The 22011-nt window shown below is 37.0% G+C and overlaps 1 protein-coding gene across 1 annotated transcript in view; it reads left to right on the forward strand.

Moving 5' to 3' along the window:
• The first annotated feature begins 970 nt into the window (after positions 1 to 970).
• Positions 971 to 22011, forward strand: part of pdlim4 (PDZ and LIM domain 4) — a 53842-nt gene continuing 32801 nt past the window's right edge. The window contains exons 1-2 of the mRNA XM_023342519.1: positions 971 to 1221; positions 11641 to 11792. Coding sequence (XP_023198287.1) covers positions 1129 to 1221; positions 11641 to 11792 — 245 coding nt within the window. The 5' untranslated portion in view covers positions 971 to 1128. The remainder of the gene's footprint in view (positions 1222 to 11640; positions 11793 to 22011) is intronic.

The following is a 22011-nucleotide window of genomic DNA, read 5'->3' on the forward strand; positions in this document are numbered from 1 at the left end:
AGACCAATTCTCATTTAACTTTATCTTCCTAGTTCTTAAGATGTTGCTTTGATATTTCCACAAAATGTTCTTTCCTTTAGATGCCCTCATCTTATGAAGTGCACAAATCCCCCATCCATCCATCCATCCATCCATCCATCCATCCATCCATCCATCCATCCATCCATCCAGTTCATGAACACAAGATACACACAGGACAAACAATCATTCACACATGATTGTTCCTAAAGGCTGTATGGAGAACCTAATTAAGCTCATGTAAATGTTTTTGGACTCCTGAAGTAAGCAGGAGGGCCTGGAGAGAACCCTGAATGGCAGAGGAGATGATATAAACTCCAGGACCCAAGAGCTGCAGGAACTTTTTGCTGCAAGGCAGCAGTGTTTACAACAGTGCAGCCCTGCAGCCTGCACCACTCTGCTCCACAACAAAACCCCAAACAACCTGATGATGCAAGTTTCCCCCTTTTTCCAGAAAATGTAATGACTGTCAAACACTTACATTTAGGAAAATAATCAAAAATGTCTCTCAAAATAACTAGAATTAAAACAACTTCACAGTAAGGAAATTCAGATAGACCAGCAGCAATGTGAAGATTCACAAAAAATAAATAGAATATAAAAATATGAAGTAGAATAATAGATGCATTCCTTGCATTTGGTAATTTTTTGAACCTTAGGCTACCTAAAATTGGACCTGTATATTAATGTAAAAAAAGTGAAAGGAAAAAACAAACAGGTAATTCTTATGCTTATACAAAAGCAGTTTTAGTTGTATGTTGGTATTTTAATCAGATATGATAGAGAGGGGAAAACATTTTTATTGTCCCATATTTGAATTAGGACTCGCAGGATCAGAGTCCGCTGGGTCTCCTCCCACTCTCACGCTTTCAGTCTGGGTGAAGGCGGGCCGAACAGCCCGTCCAGCGACGTCAGAGGCGGCTTCTTTACTTAAACTTGAATCAGGAGCGGAGCAGCAAAGTTTGCAGAGCCAGGACGGCGTTGCCTAGCAGCTGCGGGAGGACTCTGACTACTTCACGTTCGCTTTTGTACCGGACTTTCCCCTTTCCTCCTCTTATCATCTGAAATTTTATTTATTTAAAAGAATTTCGAAAAGTCTCGACACCAAACATGTCCTACACCGTGACACTGAAGGGACCCTCTCCGTGGGGGTTTCGCCTGGTGGGAGGACGGGATTTTAGCACACCGTTAACCATCTCCAGGGTACGTAGCGACTTTTCCTGCTTATGAATCCATTCATTGAATTGTGGAAAAAAGAGGGGAGACGCACCGCCGCGTTGACCCCATACGTTTGATATGCATTCATATTGGGATTGTAAGCATTATTGATTGAATAAAAGTTTTCACAGTTTTATTAATCCTTAGAAAGCTGAGTTCATAACGGAAAGATGGTGCTGTCTATTTTCTGGCAGGTGATTTGCCAGCGAAGTCACTATGAGCGATCATTTGTTCTCAAAATCTGCAGTCTGAACAGAAAAGGGATGATAATCTAACAAGTAATATTTTTAACGTAGGGGAATAGGACCTAATTAGCGTTGGCGAGTTAAAAAAAACAAAAACCATAATGGGTTTATGGCTTATGATGAAACAACTGTAAGTAACAATTGCAGATCAAAATGGAATATATGTAAAGTTCATTAATCTTACTTAATGAACTTCTGCTACTTTTACTTCTTGTAAATTAATGCTATAAAAATACTGGCTCGGTAGCTTTACTTCACAGGTAGAGAGGAAAGACCATACAAATGGAGAAGGTTCAAACACCCATCATTGCTATCATTACATGTTATTATTCAAAATACTTTTTTCTAAAGGTTTATTTAGATACACATTCACACTTAAACACACACACACACACACACACACACACACACACACACACACACACACACACACCACAACCATTTGAAGTTTTTGATGTGGTAAACATGGCAGCACAGTGTATGGGATGCCATGAGTGCAGGTCAAATAAAAAGTAAGAAGTGCTGCTGAAGTAAGGGATTGTCCAGCTGTTAGCTGTGAGTCTCTAAAGTAAAATGTGAGATTTAGAATATTTTAGCCCAGCATTTGCAATGTTTTCTTTTTGCATGAATGCACAAAATATTTACTAGTCAGCCTAGATAAAATTATGCCAGACTCAATACTGATTCTTTTAAGCATAGTTTGTGATTTATGATATTATTTCACTTGTGAAAAACAAAAAAAATCCAAAATATGTCACTTAAAATTGTAGTGGTTTTAAAATTAACTTTTTGAAATCATAGTATGCCTTGAAACTAGTAACCAGCCCATGGTTAATGTTAGTTTTGCTGTCTTGATGAGTGACTCCACATGAAATGACCCTTTCAAACTGATTCCATGTGCTAGAATCCTTATCTTGTAAGACCACATAATTATGTTAATTCATCATTGTTTGAAATATTGACAAAAGTAGATGAAGCTGTACTTTCAAAGCCTCATGAACTTCCCTGACCCTCACAATTTAGGTCAAGAGTCACGGTGCTTGCGGTGGATCTGGCAGTAGCCATTAGTTCATCTTTGCCAGGGAAAACACAGCCTGGTGCTGCAGGGCTTACAGGAGGGACAGAGTAAGTGAGAAGGAGGGGGGGGGTGCTGACATTTGTTTTTCATCAGTGCTTATTCGTGCTGCTGAGGGATTCCAGGTGTTGTCCTCAGCTGTATCACCAGCCAGCCCCTAACCTTCCATGTAACTGCAGGGTGCAAGCATTTCAAACTAGAGGTGTAATTTTTACATTTACAAGCACAGATTAACAACTTTGGAAGGACAAACAGGAGAACCTCTGGGTCAGTTCAAGTGCTCAGTTATATTAGCACCAAAAGGAGGAAAAAGGTTTGATGCCACAAGCTGGTTTGAGTCAAACAGTATGTGCAAAAGTCTTGACAAATGTAAACCATCAGGTTTGTGGGTCCATCATTCTCACAACAGTGAGACTCGCTTGCAGACTTGGTGAATTCAGTTCTCTTAAATGACAGTGAAAGTTAATTGAATTTGACATCCTAAAATCAAAGACATAAACAAAGTGCCTATTTCATGAAATGTTTACTTTGGGAATTGTTGAAGTGGTTTACTGTTGGTATAAAGCTTCCAATCTTTGGAAAATATTTGTAAAGTGAAGATCTTTCTCAGTGCTGCCTCAGGGCATCTTAGATAGGCTTTGGTTTCAATGCAATAAATCACTTAATTTCTCACCAGTTGAATTTGCGAGTTCTTGCATGATTGCCAAAATAAAAAGCATGACATTCACTGCATTCCTTCTGATGCAGCAGGTGTTGCAAAACCTTGTCTTCTTGGCAACATTACAGTTAATTACAGGTTACACTTCACAGATTGTTACAGAGGAGAAATACACAAGAGAAACCCATAGCTGACATGGAAGAGCTACTTGCAGGAATGAATGGAGGATGTTTGGGTAATTCCAAAATCTTGGATTGAAAGTTAGACAAGGAAGCAGCTGTTGAAAAGGAAGCATATCTAACAAAATGTGTAATGTAAGAGGCTTAAATATACGCAGAGTATTTGCAACCAAATCCCTGGATACCACTACAACAGCCTTTGTACCAATCATTACACATCAATTCATTGACCATGTGACATAATAACAACTTAAACTTTATTTTGCTTTTGGAAAATATGTTTAGCAGTCAGAAAAAATGAAGATACCCATGATCCTTAAAATGCATTATTTGTGTTAGTAGACATGCATTGATCATTGTTTGGGTTTTTTCCTGTTGTCCAGTGCTTGAGTTTGCTGATTTTGATAAGAAATTACTTACGACTAGGTCTAGCTTTTATTTAGGGGTTTATACCCACCTAATGAGATGAAATGACTGATAATATTTTAGGTAAAAAAAGGAACAAGTTTCTTGGGTTTATGCACTTTTTTACAAAACATATTCCCTGTTTTAAAGACACAGACTGTATAATAATTCAGTCAAGGTTGGACTTATTCCAATGTACATTTTTATGCTTGTTCTTAGGATGTTTCTTTTTGTTTTCTTGCCTACTAGAAGACAGGGGTCTCCAACTCCAGTCCTCAAGAGCCACTGTGTTGTAACTTTTAGCAACATGTACTCTGTCACTCTTCTCAGCATGTCATGTTAAACGGAAGCAGAAACTCCAGTTACTAGGAAAAATAAAATCCACTATTTCCATCTCAATAAAAATCAAAGAGGTTTTATTGCGAAAGTTGGTTCTGGCTGACCTTTGCTGTGTTGGCAAACTAAATTATAGTTTCTTTTTGATGATTTTTCTACCTTACCACCTCTTTGTTTTCTAAAACGTTGTGTGCTGCATCAAGCAAGTGTCACCAAATAAATTGGCAACATACAGACCCTTAAACATCTAGGTAATATTTATTACAATTCAAGCAGTATCCTGTTTTGTCTAACCTTAAGGTGGTGTTTTTTAATCATGGTTTAATTAAGGTTTTGTTTAAATGAACACCAGCAACATGTCTTGACGCCTTGTTTTTAAAAAATCAGTGTGACCAAGCACCAGCAATTTGCAAAAATAATTAGATATTGTTTAATTAAAAAACAAAGAAAAAAAAAACACATTTAAAATCAATACATTTAATGGAAAACATGCTGAATTCTGGCTGACAAATTCAGTAACTGACATATTTGGCTGCAGTTTCACAAAATACAAAGTGTGAAATGATTATTGTCAGTATTTAAGCATACATAATATTCCTCAGTAGTTCAGTTTGGCATCTATTTCAGGTATGTGTTGTTTATTTAAATAGTGTTTAATTTTAACAAACACTATTTGAGGAAGTGTGTTACAGGGTTGTTTCGTCATGACGTATGGTTAATGGTCGATTTATTTTTCAGCACACAGTTTAGTTTGCAATATAATTTTTCTTTCTGTTATCATTGAAACTTTGTGTTTGTTTGCTTCTAAATCTAAAATGATACCAAAGTGAATTTTCTTGATTGCTAATAGTAAATTAAGATTAACTTTAAAGTTGCCCAGTAATGTTTTTTGTCTTAAGATGTTGGCTTCCCTCTGTCTCTATTAAATGTGTAATCTACTTGTGTAATCTAAATTCAATGTCATGAAGACGAGCTGCATGATGTCATCTTTGCTGATTGAAGCAGCATGCATAATCATTATTTTAGCCTGGAAGTCAGCTGGTTGTTGCAATGACGTAGGGTAAATGAGATTCATTTCGGTTCTCCCTGCAGGGTCTGGACCACACTGACCTTAAACATCTGATCATGCAAGCAGGACATTTCAGGTCTCCAGTCCAAGATTTTGGACTTACAGATATATTGCAATACGAGGTCAAACAGAAACTGGTTGCTTCGTGTCTGTAAAATGGCTGCATGTTTGACAATGCTTCTCTGTTCCAAAATAAGAGAACATGACTTAAGTACAAATACAACCATGAGATATTTTTCAGTTGCATATCTTGGAACCCAGTGTCCTTTGTGCCCTGTAATCTCTCAAAGTATGTTTTTTCATATCTGCCACATATCTGAGCATTAACTTAGTGGTCATACCCAAGATATGACCACTGAAGCCTCGTGGGTTCTTTTGGACAGTGATGACTACAGTAATTATCTTCAAGAGTCAAAGCAGGTGATAATTTCAGATGTTGCATCTCAACAACAAATAATAGATAACAGGGGGGTGTACATGTGGGTATTCTTGTCATTAACTATGCGAAACAATGTCATGTGTTTGCAATGATGCAAAATTTCTTCTTCTGATCACTGGATAATTGAAGAATGTGAAAAATGACTGAATTTTCTTATCAGATTTTAAAGTAGGACAATAATATTATGAAGTTGTTAGATGTTCACAAATTAAGTCAAGGCTTAAATTTTAAAGAAGCAAATGCAAGTCAGTTCTCAAGTCTTTCACCAAAAGTCAAGTCTATGACTGACATTAACATTCTCAGACTGCATAAATGCTGAGTAGTTGTTACCTTGATAGCTACATGCACCAGTTACCTGTCATTCTTCATTGCAAGATAAAGAAAGTCCATGAGGCACAAGTCCCATAGCTGGAGTCCTAGTCAAGTCTGGAGTCTTTAGAGCACAAAGTCAAGTTTGAAATCTTTACTGTTTTGAATTAAGTGTGATTGGATCTCTGGGACTACTACAGACTTAGCAAGGACTTTTCATATTATCTACACAAGCTAACTTTCACCCCTATTTGCAAGATAAAGATTGTTCATGAGACACAAGTCCCCACAGCTCCACTCTTTCCTATTCCTCTTGGCGGATCCAGTCTCTTTGTTTTAGTGTGATTAACCCACTCCAGTCGGAACCTCACACTCTGTCTTTGCTATTAAAAATGTTGCCAAGGTCATAACCATGGTTTTTATCACACAGCCAGCAAGCAAACAAAGGCGTTGGACTCTTTGTCAGGAATTACTTACTTTGTCACTGAGAAGTGCAACTTAGCCCTCCAACCCAGTCAAAAACATTTCCAAGTCAAATTTATTGAAATGGAGTTTATGTGTCAGAGAAATATTTATGCAGGTAAATTACTGTTAAGTTTCTCTTTATGAACATGTCGCATCGAGATGCTGGACTGCCAGTTTTGACTTATGTTTAAATAAAGTATTGCTGCAGTTTCAGGAGTTGGGTTGGCACATTTTAGCGATTAGAAGGAACATGTTTGTCAAACACGTTTAACGGTTTAGATCTTGATCTTGATAAAAGAGACAGGAAAAACACATGGTAAAAAGTGATAGTGGCAAGACTTTGCCCCCAGAAAGATGACACACACCAGGGTGAAAGTTTTCATCCAGTTTTATTACATACTCTATGCAGTGTAAACATACAACAACATTCATGAGCTTTCAGCATTTTTCTTTTCTGGGCTCAAAGCCTGTAATTTACTCTGACATATTCAAAGTGGAACCACATATTCACTAACATGTTCACATGATGACACTGGGTGACATAAGGTTTGCATTTTCTTACCAGACTTTCTGTTTGTATTTAACTAGGCATTGCTTTACTTTAGACACATGTTAGTTATGAATATGATTTTTCAAATAACTTTAGTGTTGCATCAGAATCTGAGCAGTGTATCTAACACCTGAAGTGAGAAATGTACCTCTTATCTTTAATGTGGCGCACTTACTGTTGCTTTGTTTGGAAAAGAGAAATCTTTAGTGATAAAACTGAGGTTGTAAAATATGAACAAAATTCTATTGTATTTATTTATGTTTTAGCCTTTCAAACAAATACTAATATCATATAAGATAAACTGAATAAATACAAAAAAACATGACTAAACATTCTTTGGATAATTGTCCTCCTGCAAACCTGAAGTTATTGAGTGATGGCTAGACATGTTCCTTCAAGATAATGTGTTACAGAACAGACTTTGTGGGTCCATCAATCACAGCAAGTCGTCCTTCTCCTGAAACAACAAAACAGATAAATACTATCTCTTCACCACAATGTTGACTGTAAATATAAAGCCATATTGAAAAGCTCTGTTAGTTTTATGCCAGATTTTACCTTCCAAGATGTAGACCCTCCAAAAAGTTCCACTTTTGTCTCATCGGTTCTCAGAATATTTTTCAAAAAGTCTTGGGATTTATCAGGATGTTTTTTGGCAAATGTGAGTCTGAGATTTTGTTCTTTTTCCCAGTCATTGTTTTGGCTGTCCAACTCTCCCATGGATACGATTTTAGCCCTGTCTCTTTATTGAATCACTGACCCAACTGAGGCAAGTGAAACCGGTGCTTTGATATAGTTTGGGTTCTTTTAGGACCTCCTTCACAAGTCTTTGATGTACTCTTGAAGTAATTTTGGTAGACTGGCTTGTCCTGTGACGATTCATTAACTTTCCATGTTTGCTTCATTTGTGGCTGTCACAGAATAGTCCATAGTGTTGTTTTTGTTTTGTTTTTAGATGCTTGAGTCTACTTCAAGATGTCACACACATTCTATCTAAGGGATCCTTGACTCTATAGCCCTGGAAATAATCTTCCTGGGTGTAGCAAGTGAAATTCACTTAAGAAAAATGAGTATATTCTTGTTAACTAATGATTTAAGAAGAATGGGCAGTAACTTTTCACATAGGGCCAGGTTATTCAAACCAAGTTGGTTCAAACAGCTTTTTGTTCTTAGTAAATTAACAAGGGATTTGTTCATTTACTCTAGTTACCAGAAAAAACCCACAACAAGAGATAAAACAACTTGTAATTGACACCACTTAGACATATGTAATTACTTTACATAGAATGAAAAGTGTACACATGGCAAACTTCAATTTTGTAAGAACTGAATGGTTACATTACCTTTAGGGCTCTTTGGGCAGACATGTTTGTCCTTTATTGTCTATTTTTGCTATACTATTGTGGTATTTGGCATGCCTTTGTGTGTGTGTGTGTGCGTGTGTGTCTGTGAATCATGCTGTGCTGTTCAGGGTCTCAGCCTAAAGTGATATAACCCACTGTGTGTGTGCGGGCGTGGGCGTGTGTGTGTGTGTTTTGTGGCTGAATGAGCTTTGTTCCGCTGTGGCACAATCCTGGCCCAGATCCAACGCTCACACAAATGTTTAAAGGGAATTCTTTCTTGGGAGGCCATGATGATGGAGCAAGGTAAACTTAGCCCTCCAACGCTAGCCTAAGGTTAGCGTCTTGTCAGCCAACGCTCTACAAACAAAAAAAAACCCCGTCACATTTCCCACCCTGAGATGTTGGTGCATACGCCTTTTGCAAAGACTCAATCTTTAATTAACAAGTTTATAGTCATGCAGTTGTTTATGCCAAATTTCTGCAAGTGCAGTTTTCCCAGAATTGCTCTTGCGTATACAAATTTATGCAATCTCCCCCCACTGCCCTCTGTGTTTACCGGAACTGAGTTAGTGACATCGATGCGGTCGCAGGCTGCAAATTCACAATCCTCATCGGAACCACACAGTCCAGCTATTAGTGCTTCATGGAGCGTGAACTTGTATGTCTTTTCCACAACTGCGAGCCAAATCCTTTTCTTCCTGACTTCTGCTTATTACTGCAGCTCTTTACGTATTATTTACACTGGATTAAATTACTATATCTGTTTTTCAAAGTCAGGTTTTTACTGATCCAGAAGCAACATGTCTCAGAGCAGCTGTCAGAATAAAAACATTAGAGATGGTGTGGAGTTAAGCAGTGGGGGCTCTGCTATGGAGATCAATGGGTTCAGCTCAAAAACTTGCACCAAGTGACAAAGATGGATAACCAACAAAAGCATAAGGAGTTGATTTAGAAAACATATGTGTAGCTCAGAGACAATTAGCTGGTTTCAGCTTTCTGTGTTTAAATGTATCCAACCTTTTTGAAAGTAATACTAACTTTGTGATCAGATTACTATAAATTGAGTTAAACAATGACTTTTTTGTGCCATTATTGTGCAAACATTCCTCAAATGTTGATAATCTGCTCTCATAAGTGAACTACATTGATAATCTCAAAGCAGAAAAAATGTTTTTGTGCAGTGTAAAAGGACAGTCAGAAGTGTTTTCTCAGCAGTTTATTCCTGATACAGAAAGTAAGTGAATAAATTTAATCCATTATTTTTAACTGTAATCACATCCTGTACCACTCCTTATTGCAGCAGAGCTGTACAGGTTTTGAATAACGGTCGTCTTTCCCCTGGTTAATTAGGAAATTGAGCCGAAGATGTGAATATTTTCAGGAATGTTCAGCAGCCTGTAAAATATTACTCTTGAGGAGTCATGTTTTGGTTATGCTATAGTGTATATGAAAATCAATGTTCGTATACCGACTAACCAGTTAAATGTCATGGTCTTTTTAGTTTCAAAAAAATAAATCTTTCATCATATTAGCAAAGTATCATAACTTGTAAAAGTGAATCAGTTATTCTTCATTTCTCTCTGTCCTGTATTTGACATTTTCTTTGAAATTTACCTTTTGTTTTTTATTTCATCAAGGCCTTGACCTTAAATCTTAGCTTTTCCATTTCTGTGTGGAAGACACTCTTTCTCTCACAGTTGATCAGGGATTCTAAGACGACCTCAGGTGTGAATGTGTGCATGAATGACAGTTTGTCTCATTGAACCTTTGTGTTTGCAATGTGATGAACTGGTGACCTGTACAGATGGCACCCGCCTCTCACCCTCTGACCGCAGGAGGTAGGCACCAGCCTGTTGTGACTCTGAATAGACACAAGTCAATATTTACATTTGGTAGATGGATGATCTTTAGTTAGCTTAGCTTCAAGAAAGCTGGTCCTGCTTTGATTTATACCTGAGAAAACCTCAGTTGGAACCGTTTATGTAGAGCAGGGAACTCTGCATAATTTTTCAATAAACTTCAGACCCTCTGATATTATTCATTTTTCAAGTAGTGAAACTGTAGGAATTTCACATTTAACTTTAGGTAAATTACTAACTGAAACATGTCATTTTCTAATATTTGGAACATGGAAAAAGACTGGAGACACAATAACACCTTACCTCATGTCATTGTTTTTCTTTCCTTCCTATAACAATAATGTTTGGCTCAGATTCATCTGATATAACTTGTTCCATTTCATTATGGAGGAAATAATTAGCAGGTTTCTTTTCCTTTCAGCCACAGACAGGCTTGGGAATATAAGTAACGTGTGAGTATATTAGTAATAATACAAATTGATCTCATATGTTACTTTGTGTATGTGAAGGTGAAACACACACACTGGTTCACTGACCCTTCCCTTTAGTCCGCTCATTCTCACCCCTCTGCCTTCCAGTGAGCCTCAAATGTCCTCAGATATGCAGGTTTCAGGAATGTGGGCTCGCAGTGAAAAATCTGCTCTGATGACCTGCTGACAGAAAATCTTCTAAACTAGAGGAATGTGGAAATATGTCATATGCAAGACCACAGAAAGGCCAATAAGAAAGAACTCACTGAGCAGATATTTTCAAATCAGCTGCATATGTTAAGGTTACTGGGTCACCTTGAAAAGCATTCACTGATGGTTTAGCCTTAAGCAATTTTGTGGTTGATCATAAAATCGCTCATCTTCAAGGTTTTGTACTCAATTTCAAAATACCAACCATATACAGATGAATTAAAACAAATGCCTAACAATTTCCTTGTTGTTTGTTTATGAAAATATGAAACTGTCTCAAAATGACGCCCCTAAAAACAGAGCTGCGTTGGATTTTACCTGTGCTGTCAGACACGCCTACAACTCAGTTGTTTAATCTTTTGCAGAACCAGGCCAAAAGGACAAAATCTGAAAACAGATAAGAGTAAACATAGTTAATCACTATTGAGAATTATTTTCAAAAATTACCACAAACTAAACAGTTTCTTTAAGCATTGTGGAATGTTATGGAGTTAAGGTGGTTGGTCAATATACTGATGTAAAATACCTTGTTTGGGCACAATCATCATATAATGCAGATAAAGTTTAGACCACTGGTTGTAAAAGTGCTTAAACATCGATGAATATGTATTTTGCTTGATAGGCTGAAAGTACTGACTGTCCTACTGGATTTAAAGCCAACTTCTAACACTGTTATTTTCCATTTCCTGATAAGATATCGCAATTGCTTTTTTTTTAAACTGCACTATTCTTTTGTCTTCAGTTCCTAAATAACCTGTTTATGTTTATCTGTCTGTTCATTGACGTTTTTAGATAACATCTGGCAGCAAGGCGGCCCAGGGTGACCTGTGTCCGGGTGACACCATTTTGGCTATCAATGGTGACAGCACAGAGTTCATGACTCATATGGAGGCTCAGAACAAGATCAAAACATGCACTCAGGAGCTCACACTCATCATCAGCAGGTATGACACTGTTGAACACTCTGCTCTGCCAAATGTAACGATGTTTGAAACCTTTTTAGAACCTAATTTAGAGTCTGACTGTTGCATCTCTGTAGCTTGGATTTGCGAATTCTGCCTGCAGTTCAGATTAATCTGTTTTTTTTTTGGAGTCCTGTGAAGGTGTCATGGAAGGGATGTCATCTGGTGACTTTTAAAATGCCAAGTAATCTGAACCTCCAGCTCATCAAAGTCTTGTCTGATTTTGATGCCCAAGGGGGCAATGATGCATTTTTAGTGAGGCATGGTCAGTGTAACAGACCAACATGTTCAAGCAAAAGGTGCTTCAGAAGTATTTTTGCTAGAATCCTGCCTTTACCAATGATCAGGGAGTTATTTTAATTATGAAACTGGTGATGGTGTTTCTATTTCTGCTCAGTCTGTTGAGTCTGGGTCTGGTACAGTTGAGTCACAGTGAAAGATGATGGCTTTACAACAGCTTAAAATGATCTGGTTGGTGTGCCTATAGAGCACTATCAGATTAAATGAGGCTTCTACATGCAGTGAGTCAGACTCCTGGCCTTTACAAATACATTTCAGAGGTGATGTTTTCCATTTTATTATCTAATGAGCTAAAGCTAAAGATCTCTCTGGTTCTTCTAACTGTTGAAGCATTAAAGGTAGGATTTAGTGATGTCAGGTTGGATAAAAAAACTAAGTAAAACTGTAATTCTAAGCTATGAATAGGGAAAAACTAATTCCCATATGGTATAAAGTCATCTTGTCTTGGTGAATTTTTTGTTTGCTTAGCCTTATTACTTTATGCACAGTTTTTTAAATATCTTACACCAACAGCGGTAGATTTCAGCTTTGTTTTGGATCATCGCCTGTTGCATAACCCAGCATGGGTGAAGCTTCTGCTTTCAGACACATTTCCACATATTCCACTCAATAATATTTTAGTATAAATAACAGTTTATGGTCAACCTAATGAGCGGCGGTACTCGAACTCTGTGTCTGCAATACAAGCCCAAGTCATGAACCTTGACCATGCTTGACAGTCGGTGTGAGATGTTGTGCTGATTTGGTTTTCATCAAACCTGATGAAAAAGATCTCTGCCCTCATTCCTTCAGTTCATGTGGCATACTTACAGACATCAAGCAGATTGCTTGAATGCAGAAGTTGTACATTTATGCTATTCTGTGTTATTTTATTTATTTATTTATTTTTTAAGAAGTCTTTCTCATAGCATTTATTCAAAACAAACAATTTAAAAACACAATCCTCGGTTTTGTTCTTACCATCCTGTGAGAAACTGATATGTAATTCCAGGTTCTTTGAACATTGTATGATTTTCCCGTAGGGTGAATTTACTGATAAATACTTATTGGAAGGCTACTGATCGCCACACAGTTGTGTTTTAGCTTAATGCTAAGCAGCTTAGCATTTCTATTCATTGTTCTCTTCTTGTGAAATGACATTTTTAGCTAATCTACAGCTGAGAGGAATTGGTTAGATAAGTTAATCAGGAAGTCCAACTCTGTGCTGGGATTCCCATCGACCCGGTGCAGGTGGAGGGAGATTCAAGCACTGAGGATAAAATAACGTCACTGATGCTCATTATCTCTCATCCAGTTGTTGCTGAAATGGAAAAAAAGATTGTGATTTATTTTTTACTTGTTAAGAAATGATCAAGTATCTACAAACTTTTAATCAGTAATCCATTTACTAATTAGGATTAGTAAATGGATTAGTAAATCCATATTAGCAAATATGGATTTACTAATCCATATCTGGATTAGTAAACGTCATATTTTCATGGGGTAAAAATATGACGGGACACATGTTCCTTTAGCCATCTTTTCAAAATAGGAACATTTATGCCAGGTTTATTTGGATAACACATGCAGTTAGAAAGCTCTTAAAACTGCTACTTCAATAACAAGTAGTTGTTTGACAGTAAAAAAGCTAATGGACCTGTTTCTATTTCAAAGGCTTTCTGAGATGTGTGGCCCTTAAAATGTTGAAGGGAAGGACTAATGTGTTGTCCTATCGGCAAAAGAGGGTTGTTATATTTTATCGCATCAACTTTACTAATATATTTGAAGCACAACTTTATCTAAATAAAATTATTTCAAACTGTATTTAATGGAGAGACAATAATTGTTGATATACATATGCACTTACGATTTAAACTCTTCAAATCAAATTTCTTACATAAACTATGACACAGTGTATTTGGTCATGTTTTTTTCTCTATTGATGTTTTTAACTGCAGTTTCCACCTTTAAATAGACTAGATAGGATTTTCATTACACCCTAATTCAGATCCTTATAATTAAAAGAGGTGTTGTTACCATGCCGCTCTGGTTTGAACTTTAGAGGAGGACAGAGGCAACATCTTTCTGGAATTAAAATCATCAGTCTAAACGGTTAATGACAGAGGGGGGTGAAGGTGGTTGGAAGGTTGCAACCAAGGAAAAACTGAAATGTCAGTTGCTTCCCACATTTCTATTAGATGGTTACTTGGGCTGCTGGAGTACTGGAAAGTGCGGAGTGATTCTGGCAACCTATGAACGTCGTCGTCTTAGATGAAGAACATAATGTGGTTTCAGCCTTAGTTACGAGTGACATCTGCCAAGCTGGTTCTCTGGCTCTCTCTTTTTAGTGCCGCAGAGAACAAAGTTTTTCTCTGTTTGCCAAAGAAAGCTCAAAATATAAAGTTGACACAGTCATGAGAGCAATCAGATGGGAAGAAATTTATATGGTCAGAAACATTTTTTCCATTTTCTTTTTCTATCGTATGCAGTGCACAATGCGACTACCCCCACTGCTTCACTTGGGAAAACTCCAGCCATATATCAGGCTGAAGCTGTGGAGCATTAAGTGGTTTTTCACATGGGTATTGTAAATTTATTGAAGCATACATGAAGTAAGTCAGTAGATTGACCAGAGAAGCTCCTTTACAGTTGCTAAGAAAAACGAACATGCCAACATTTCACTGCTTAAACATCAAAATCTGGTAATTTTATCACTCCAGGCAACTGAAAAACAAGTCAACAATGCTCATATACCTATACTGGAGAAGCACGGTTTGCTTAGAACCTGTCCATATAGACATACAAGTAACCTCACCCTTAAATGTTACAGCAAAAAACAAAGTATTTGTCTAAGTAATTTGATTAAAAAAGAGTTTAAAAAAAGATATAACCATAGTATTCACAATTTCTCCTGATATTCCTTCCAAAATGTTAGGCTATGTAACAAGAGGTAGAACAGGAAGAGCTTCTGGAATGTGACCTTTCTGCACAATGTTGGTTAAATAATTACAGAGTGAACTGCCCTGTTCTGCTGGACAGAAAAAGGATAAGCCACCTCTGAAAGATAGGCATGCACATTTGGCTTGGTGCATGCTGCTTAATTGGACAGCCGATAAAGTGGAGGAAAAGAAAGAGAGACGCACATGATTGGAAAAACATGTTCTAAAATTCATTTGAAGAGATACTTGAAGATAATACTAAGAGAGCAGGAGTGTCAAAACACATTATAGAGTTTAATTATGAGAAAGAACAACAGGTCAGAAGTAACACCAAGGAGCCATGAATCACTGAGACAAAAGATAAAGGCACATAGGGTCGTCCTGGCTCAAATTATGGTTTGAATACTTTGTTTCTGGAAATTTAATTCAGAAGGCAACACAGTGAAACTCAGACAGACAGAGTAGACACATAATCATAATACATAGAAAGAAAGAAGAGTGAGTAGGAAAACGTTTGTGTAGGAAAACTAATCTCATTCAGCAGCGAGATATTGCCTCATTACTCAGATAATGCCTCAGCAAATATACACAATCAAAACTTTTCTATGCAAGCATCATGTAATATTATAACTATTAATATTTTCAGTCTAACAGTGTTGGGTGGTCCCAAAGCCAAAACAGCCTTGGTAAGGCTGTTTGAGTGTTTTCAGAAACACTTTATTTGACGGGTTGTGAATAAGACTGTCATGACATCATCATAAACATGACATAACACCTGAACTCATGAACAGGAGTGAGTCTTCATGAATATTTATGACTGTTGCCATAAAGTGTCATTCGTAAATCATGACACTTTTAATACAAAGTTGACATTATTCAAAATGTCTTCGTTATGACAACTTGACATTAACCAAGAAATAATGATCTGACATAAATTCGTTATAAAAGTTTACCCTAACCTTAACCCACCATTTACCATACAGGATGTCAGTGTTAAACACCTTCATATTTTAGTAGCACACAGTTACTTCACCAGTAAAAATCAAATGTTTGCATCATGTTTTCTTCTGCTACCTGATCTCACAGGTCCCTACTGAGTTGTGAAAAATCAACCATGTCAAGCAATTCCTCACTCTGCTGAGGCTTAGAGGTATTGTTCATCCTGGAAGTATCTTTATCATGAAGGAAAGAGGGAAAAAAAACAAAGGAGTTATCCATTTTATAGATGTGATGTTTGGGACTTAAAGGGTTGGAAATTGTCTTCAACTGTGGGCCACAGAAGTAAGTAAGGAGTATTTAACTGCAACCATTGATTCCAAAGTCAAATAAAATGGAAGTGACTGAAAGAGCACATGCTGACTCACTAGAAAATAATATTTTAAGGACAAGCAGTTCTCAGCCCTTATTAAAAGACCATGTCATGAAATACTGCAAAGAGTCACAAGAAATAGGAGACCTGTAATTTTGTGCAGCAGCTCATCGACAAAATATATGAGTCTTCACGTCTGCTGGGAACCAAAATTACAGTACACTGGGTGCAGCTGAACTTGAGGTCTTGAGTAACTTAAGAATGTTTCTTTGTAATGGGTTCACATGTTTAACTTTCATAACCCACATTTTTTTATGTCTTTTATGGGGCTTTCTTAAGAGTGTCCAGCATCGTGAGGTTTCTGCTTAGATGCCCCAGGAAACTTAGGAAGGCTAAGACATAAAGAGGCAACATGGACGATGTGATGGCAGTTATAGTTATTAATTTGGTTTTTTAAATACTTTAAAAAAATAATATGCCATAATTAACTGCTTTGTCGAGTCTACTTTGGACACTTTTTAAGCTTCCCAAACCATATAAAACAGGAAGTCTCAAGTGCTGTCAAAGTCTGCATGGTATTTGTTTTGCTTTCACGGTACATTATGCAACACAGTTTCATGAAAATATTTTGGTCTGCAAAACAAAAAAAGTAGAATAAAGAAATGGAAAAATTAGATTTAAAGTTTCTTACAGGGACTATAGAACCCAAGCTCCAGGCCAGCATTTAATTAAAATACTGTTAAAGTATTTTTTAAATAAATTATATTAGGTAAGTAAACAGCAACCGAAAATAAAAAGGAGTCTACAGTAATTATGGATATAACAACAAACATCAGTATTCTTAGTGTCCTGCTGTTCTGTTTTTTTCTCTCTTTTTTGGTCACACTTCAACTTTTCAGGTTATCAAACTAATTTTAATAGAATAAATATTGACACACTAGGTTTTCCAGAACCTTCACCATTTATTTTTTCTTTAGCCATTCAGGGGTGGTGTGCTGTTTGTGACACCTCTTCACTTTAAGGCCACAAACTGAGGGCCAAATATTAACATTTAGTATTTTCTGGAAAAGAACATCCATCAATTATGGCAAGTCACCAAAGCAGCTCAGACCATCACACTTTCATGCTCGTTGTCTATTTTTATTGTTGACATATGAACACTAGTCTTTATTTATTTTTCTGGGTTCATTTGTGGCCTGCATGAGTCGTCAACAGTCTTATTTCAAGAGTCACACCACTTCTAGGAATACAAAGTAAAAAACAGTATACCGGAAGGAGGCAAATAATTTTTAGGACATAGTGTATTTTAGAAATATTTGGAAGTAAAACAAGGAATTAGTTTATAGAATTCAATACTGATATTATAAGTTAGGATTTGCGAAACAATTACCCTAAAAATTATGTATCTTTTCCAAAAATCTCGTGATCTGCATGTATTTTTACAACCCTGATAAAAAAATGCTACCGTCATTAGCCTCTTCTGTCTGCCCAATTTAAAGAGAATCTGCAAAAACTACTCTAAACATTAACTTTAGAGTAGGAAAGTTGAACTAAGCTTTAATTTAGTACAACTTTGTTTTTTAACAGGTTATTGGTTGGGTTATGTTTAGAAATCTGTTGAGGGAAAAGAAGAATCAAGGATAATTTGATTGAAAGAGTGGAAAAACAGGGAAGAGAATGAAAAAAAATATTCCAGCATCAACAATGAACGATATCTTTCCATTTTTCATCATACTTTCCTGCTGACGCATGCCTGTCTCTCTCTCTGTTACTTCATGGCCTCAGTCTTTAAATCCACCTTGTCATTTTGCAAAGGAAAAATAGAAGAATCTCTCTTCACACGTGTCATGCCTAAATTTAGTGTGGCTTTGTGGACAGACTTGTATTCTGTCTATTCTCAGACATTTACTCATCTGAACCAGCTGGAGAGGAAAACCTCTCCTCACTTTAATCCTCCCTCCTTGTCCTCCACAACCTCCTTGTTTGTGACCTTAACATGTTCTACCGCTGTTTCCCCATCCAAACCCAAATCCCATCCGACTGAATTCTTTCTATCTTCATTTTTTTTTATATTTCAAATTTCTTTTGTGGTGCCTTCACCTCATTGCAGTCCTCGTCATTCCGCCAGAGCTTGTTGAAGAAAACTTTTTGTCTGAAGAGCATGAGAGACAGATTATGGTGGTTGGGATGCATGTTTCCACCGCTGGTCAACGTCTCCGGAAAGAGTCGTGTGTGGTGAGTTAATGCGATGAAAAATGAGCCACCATTTCCGCACTGCGTGTGACACTGTCTTGTTCATGTCATCTAAGTAGTTATGGTGAAACATGTACAATCATCTGTTCTCATTAAAATTCTACTTGGTGGTTTGGAGGTTTAAACAAAAGTTTGCACCAAATGGCACAAACCCACTTTCCTGCACATGCATTATTTTTCAGTGTTGCAAACAGTGGGGTTTGGCTTCTGCAGAGCTGGATTAAAGGAAATTTTGTTTTTGGTCTTCAAAACTTTAAAAACTTCCATTTACAAGAAAGCAGTAAAGAGTCTCTTTCTAAACCAAAGTCCATAATATTTAGAAACCGTTTAACACAGAAATATAGCAACACAAATGAAATTCTAGTCGCTTCTTTTTTATTGAGAGCAGATGATGCCAGTCAGGGTAATTATAGTTTAAAAATATGTCATTCATCTTTGTTTTGACTATTTACAGGGATATAAACTTGCTGGTAAAGTATTACAAATTACAAGTAGGCATTAGGTCAACTGGTTCACTTAGTGAATGTTACTGCTTCTCCGTCTAACCATGCTTTGGACGTCCATACCCTTTAAACATTTTGACATTGTAACCATACACCTCAATGTATTTTATTTGAATTTTAACTTCCTTGCTCTTACTGAAGAAAAGTATCCCCACCTCATGTTGCCGTCACTGTAGTTGGAATGTGTTTATGGTGATGTAAAGTGCTAATTTTCCACCTAACATAGCCACAAAACAGATGTCTTTATTCTGAGATTAAATTACACATGTGAGGAACTCAGTGTACTAATTAGTGGTACACAGTAGAGTAAATAGGGATGAACACAAGATTTTTTTTGTAAACAAAAAATGAAAACCCTGGATCCTGTTTAGTCCTTTTCAGGCATGCGTCAGCAGGAAAGTATGCTGAAAAATGGAAAGATATCGTTCATTGTTGATGCCGGAATAATTCTGTTCTGCGTTGGTCTATTTTATATTTTACTGAAATAAATTTAAAGGTTATGGTTGTGACTTAATGGGTTAAGAAGGTAAGACAATTTTTGGAAGGTTGTATAATCAGAAGGGTTTTCTGTTGCCGTAATACTTGAGTTACATAAACATGAGTTTAAACAAAAAATCCAGGATCAGAAGGTTTTAAATGAGGAGAACATATTAAGTATTACTACATATTAAAAATAAATCTCATCATCTCCAGATTGAAACTAAAACAAGAGAAGCTTCTAAGGATTTGGAAAGAATCATAGAAATTAGAGATGGAGTTAAAGTTCCCCTTGGTGGAGGATTTTCCCTTTATGTCTCACCCTGATTTTGTGACCTGTGAGTCACAGCTGAGGAATTGAGCATGAAAACTGCATGGGAGCAAAAGAGCACCGGACTCCTGCTGGGGCAAAACAAAAAGAAACCTCCAAAGGAACCAGCTTACTCACAGGTCTGCTCCCTGCCAGCGGCGCTGCCTCTGCTGCCCTTCGCCTCATCTGTCCTCTCACGTTTCTCTCTTTTATGTGGTTATGATTTCAGCATTTAAAGCATTGGGGGAGTCATTGGATAATTTGATCTCGTCATCAACCGCAACCAGATTTTAAATGTAGCTGGTGTATTTCAGAGAACACTGAAATTCTTTCAGCTGAGAAAGTAGCAGCTTCTGTTGTATCCTATAGAGTACAGAAGGACTTTTCTCCTAAATGCTTTTGATCAGAGACAAATACAACTATGAATGTAGTTGAAGCTTGGAATGATCATTGATCAACAAGATTCTTATTTGAGCACAGTTGGCTGTCAGCTGTTTTTTCTGTATTTTTTTATTGTCTGTGATTGTGGTATGGTGGGTTTGGTTTTTTACAATTTCTGAAACTTATGAAGTTCATGTAGATTTTTCCCCTTTACTCTGACACCTAAATTTTATTTAGGTGCAACAAGTAAGCCATTTTGTAAGTACTCCAACTAGAGGATGTGTAATTTAAATGCAGCTGGAATAGTGTTAGTTGTACAAATTGTTGACAAATGAATATCACATTTTCCATTTGTACAGTTCATTGTGTGTAACTGAATACACATTTATTTATTGACCTGGTACTACATGTATTTTGCTGTCATTTAGAAAAAAGACTGAGTCTATATTTGAGCGGATGAAGTAAACTAACTTATTGAGTTCAGCTGTCTTCCAGCTGGACTTTTTATTTTTTTTATTTCAAAAGATAAACAACATGTGTCTTTAGAGTAATTCTGGGTTTGGTGGAGCCAACAATGTGAGGTTTGAACTGGTCATCCTGTGATCCTTTCCACTTTAGCCTGTTTTTGTTTGACTCTTTAAAAATGCCGGTCCAGCCAGCAGGCTTGAATTTGAACTTTTACATCTCAATAGACTGCTTGTGTGGTAACCACTGCAACCAAACAAACTGGGGAAAGAATTATGACTTTCTGCTTCTGAATCATGGAGGTCTCAGTGTAAGGGCGGGAGCGTTCTTCCTACGCAGTTCTGGAGCTGCTGCTCATCCAGCAGACACTCGGCGCCTCATAAGAGCATCCTTGATAGCAACACCTCCGTGGCTCATATCTGGAGCATTGCCTCAGCCTGAGCAATGCTGTGCCAGCTTGCAACCCGGTGATCTCATCTGGTTCGACAAAGCCTCACCCCTCTGTGGGGGTCAGCAACTGCATGCAGACACACATTTGTGTTTTTGGGGGGTAAATATGCTGTTCTTTAGCACATTGGCCTGGTGTTACCCTTAAGAAAGCTTCATATGTTCCCTTCTTCACATTCAACACTATGGTTCATCTGGATTCATGTTGCTTAAAGAACCCCTCTTCAATCTTCTCTGTGACATTTACACACAACTTGACAGTGAAACAGAACTGAAGAGAGCTCTGAATGAATTACATTGTTTTATCTGGAAAAGGTGACACATTTTTGGTTTCACTGAAGCATTTTTCTGTATGTTTTCTTAAGGAAGAGGTGAATTATGTGAACACCTGCTTATGTGTACGCAGTAGGCCCATTGAGAAGTACAATAAATAATCCATCTTTCCCTAGCAATCATTCAGTATGTTGTGTACTTTTTCATAAGTGTTTTCAGCTGCAGTTAATTATTATGCATACAAACAAAAGAACAATCTAACAATCTTAGCAGTAACAGAGTTATCACTACTTCTGTACAATAGTAGTAAGAACTGGCTGTGATCCAAACTATAACTCTCATTGAAGTGTTGGGTGTTACATTACTATGTTGCTCTGTGTCTGGAGGGATGATGAGAAGTAATTATACTCATTTCCAGCGGTAAAACCTGCCAAATGTACAAATCAACTGCTCTGAGAGTTCCTTCCACTAATACAACCAGTACTTTTTCATATTTTGTAATGCAGCAACCACAAAATTTTATGTATTAATTTAGTTTTATTGACGTTTTTATGAAAAACTACTA

This window comes from Xiphophorus maculatus, chromosome 11 (assembly GCF_002775205.1).
Source record: "Xiphophorus maculatus strain JP 163 A chromosome 11, X_maculatus-5.0-male, whole genome shotgun sequence".
Taxonomy (NCBI): Eukaryota; Metazoa; Chordata; class Actinopteri; order Cyprinodontiformes; family Poeciliidae; genus Xiphophorus; species Xiphophorus maculatus.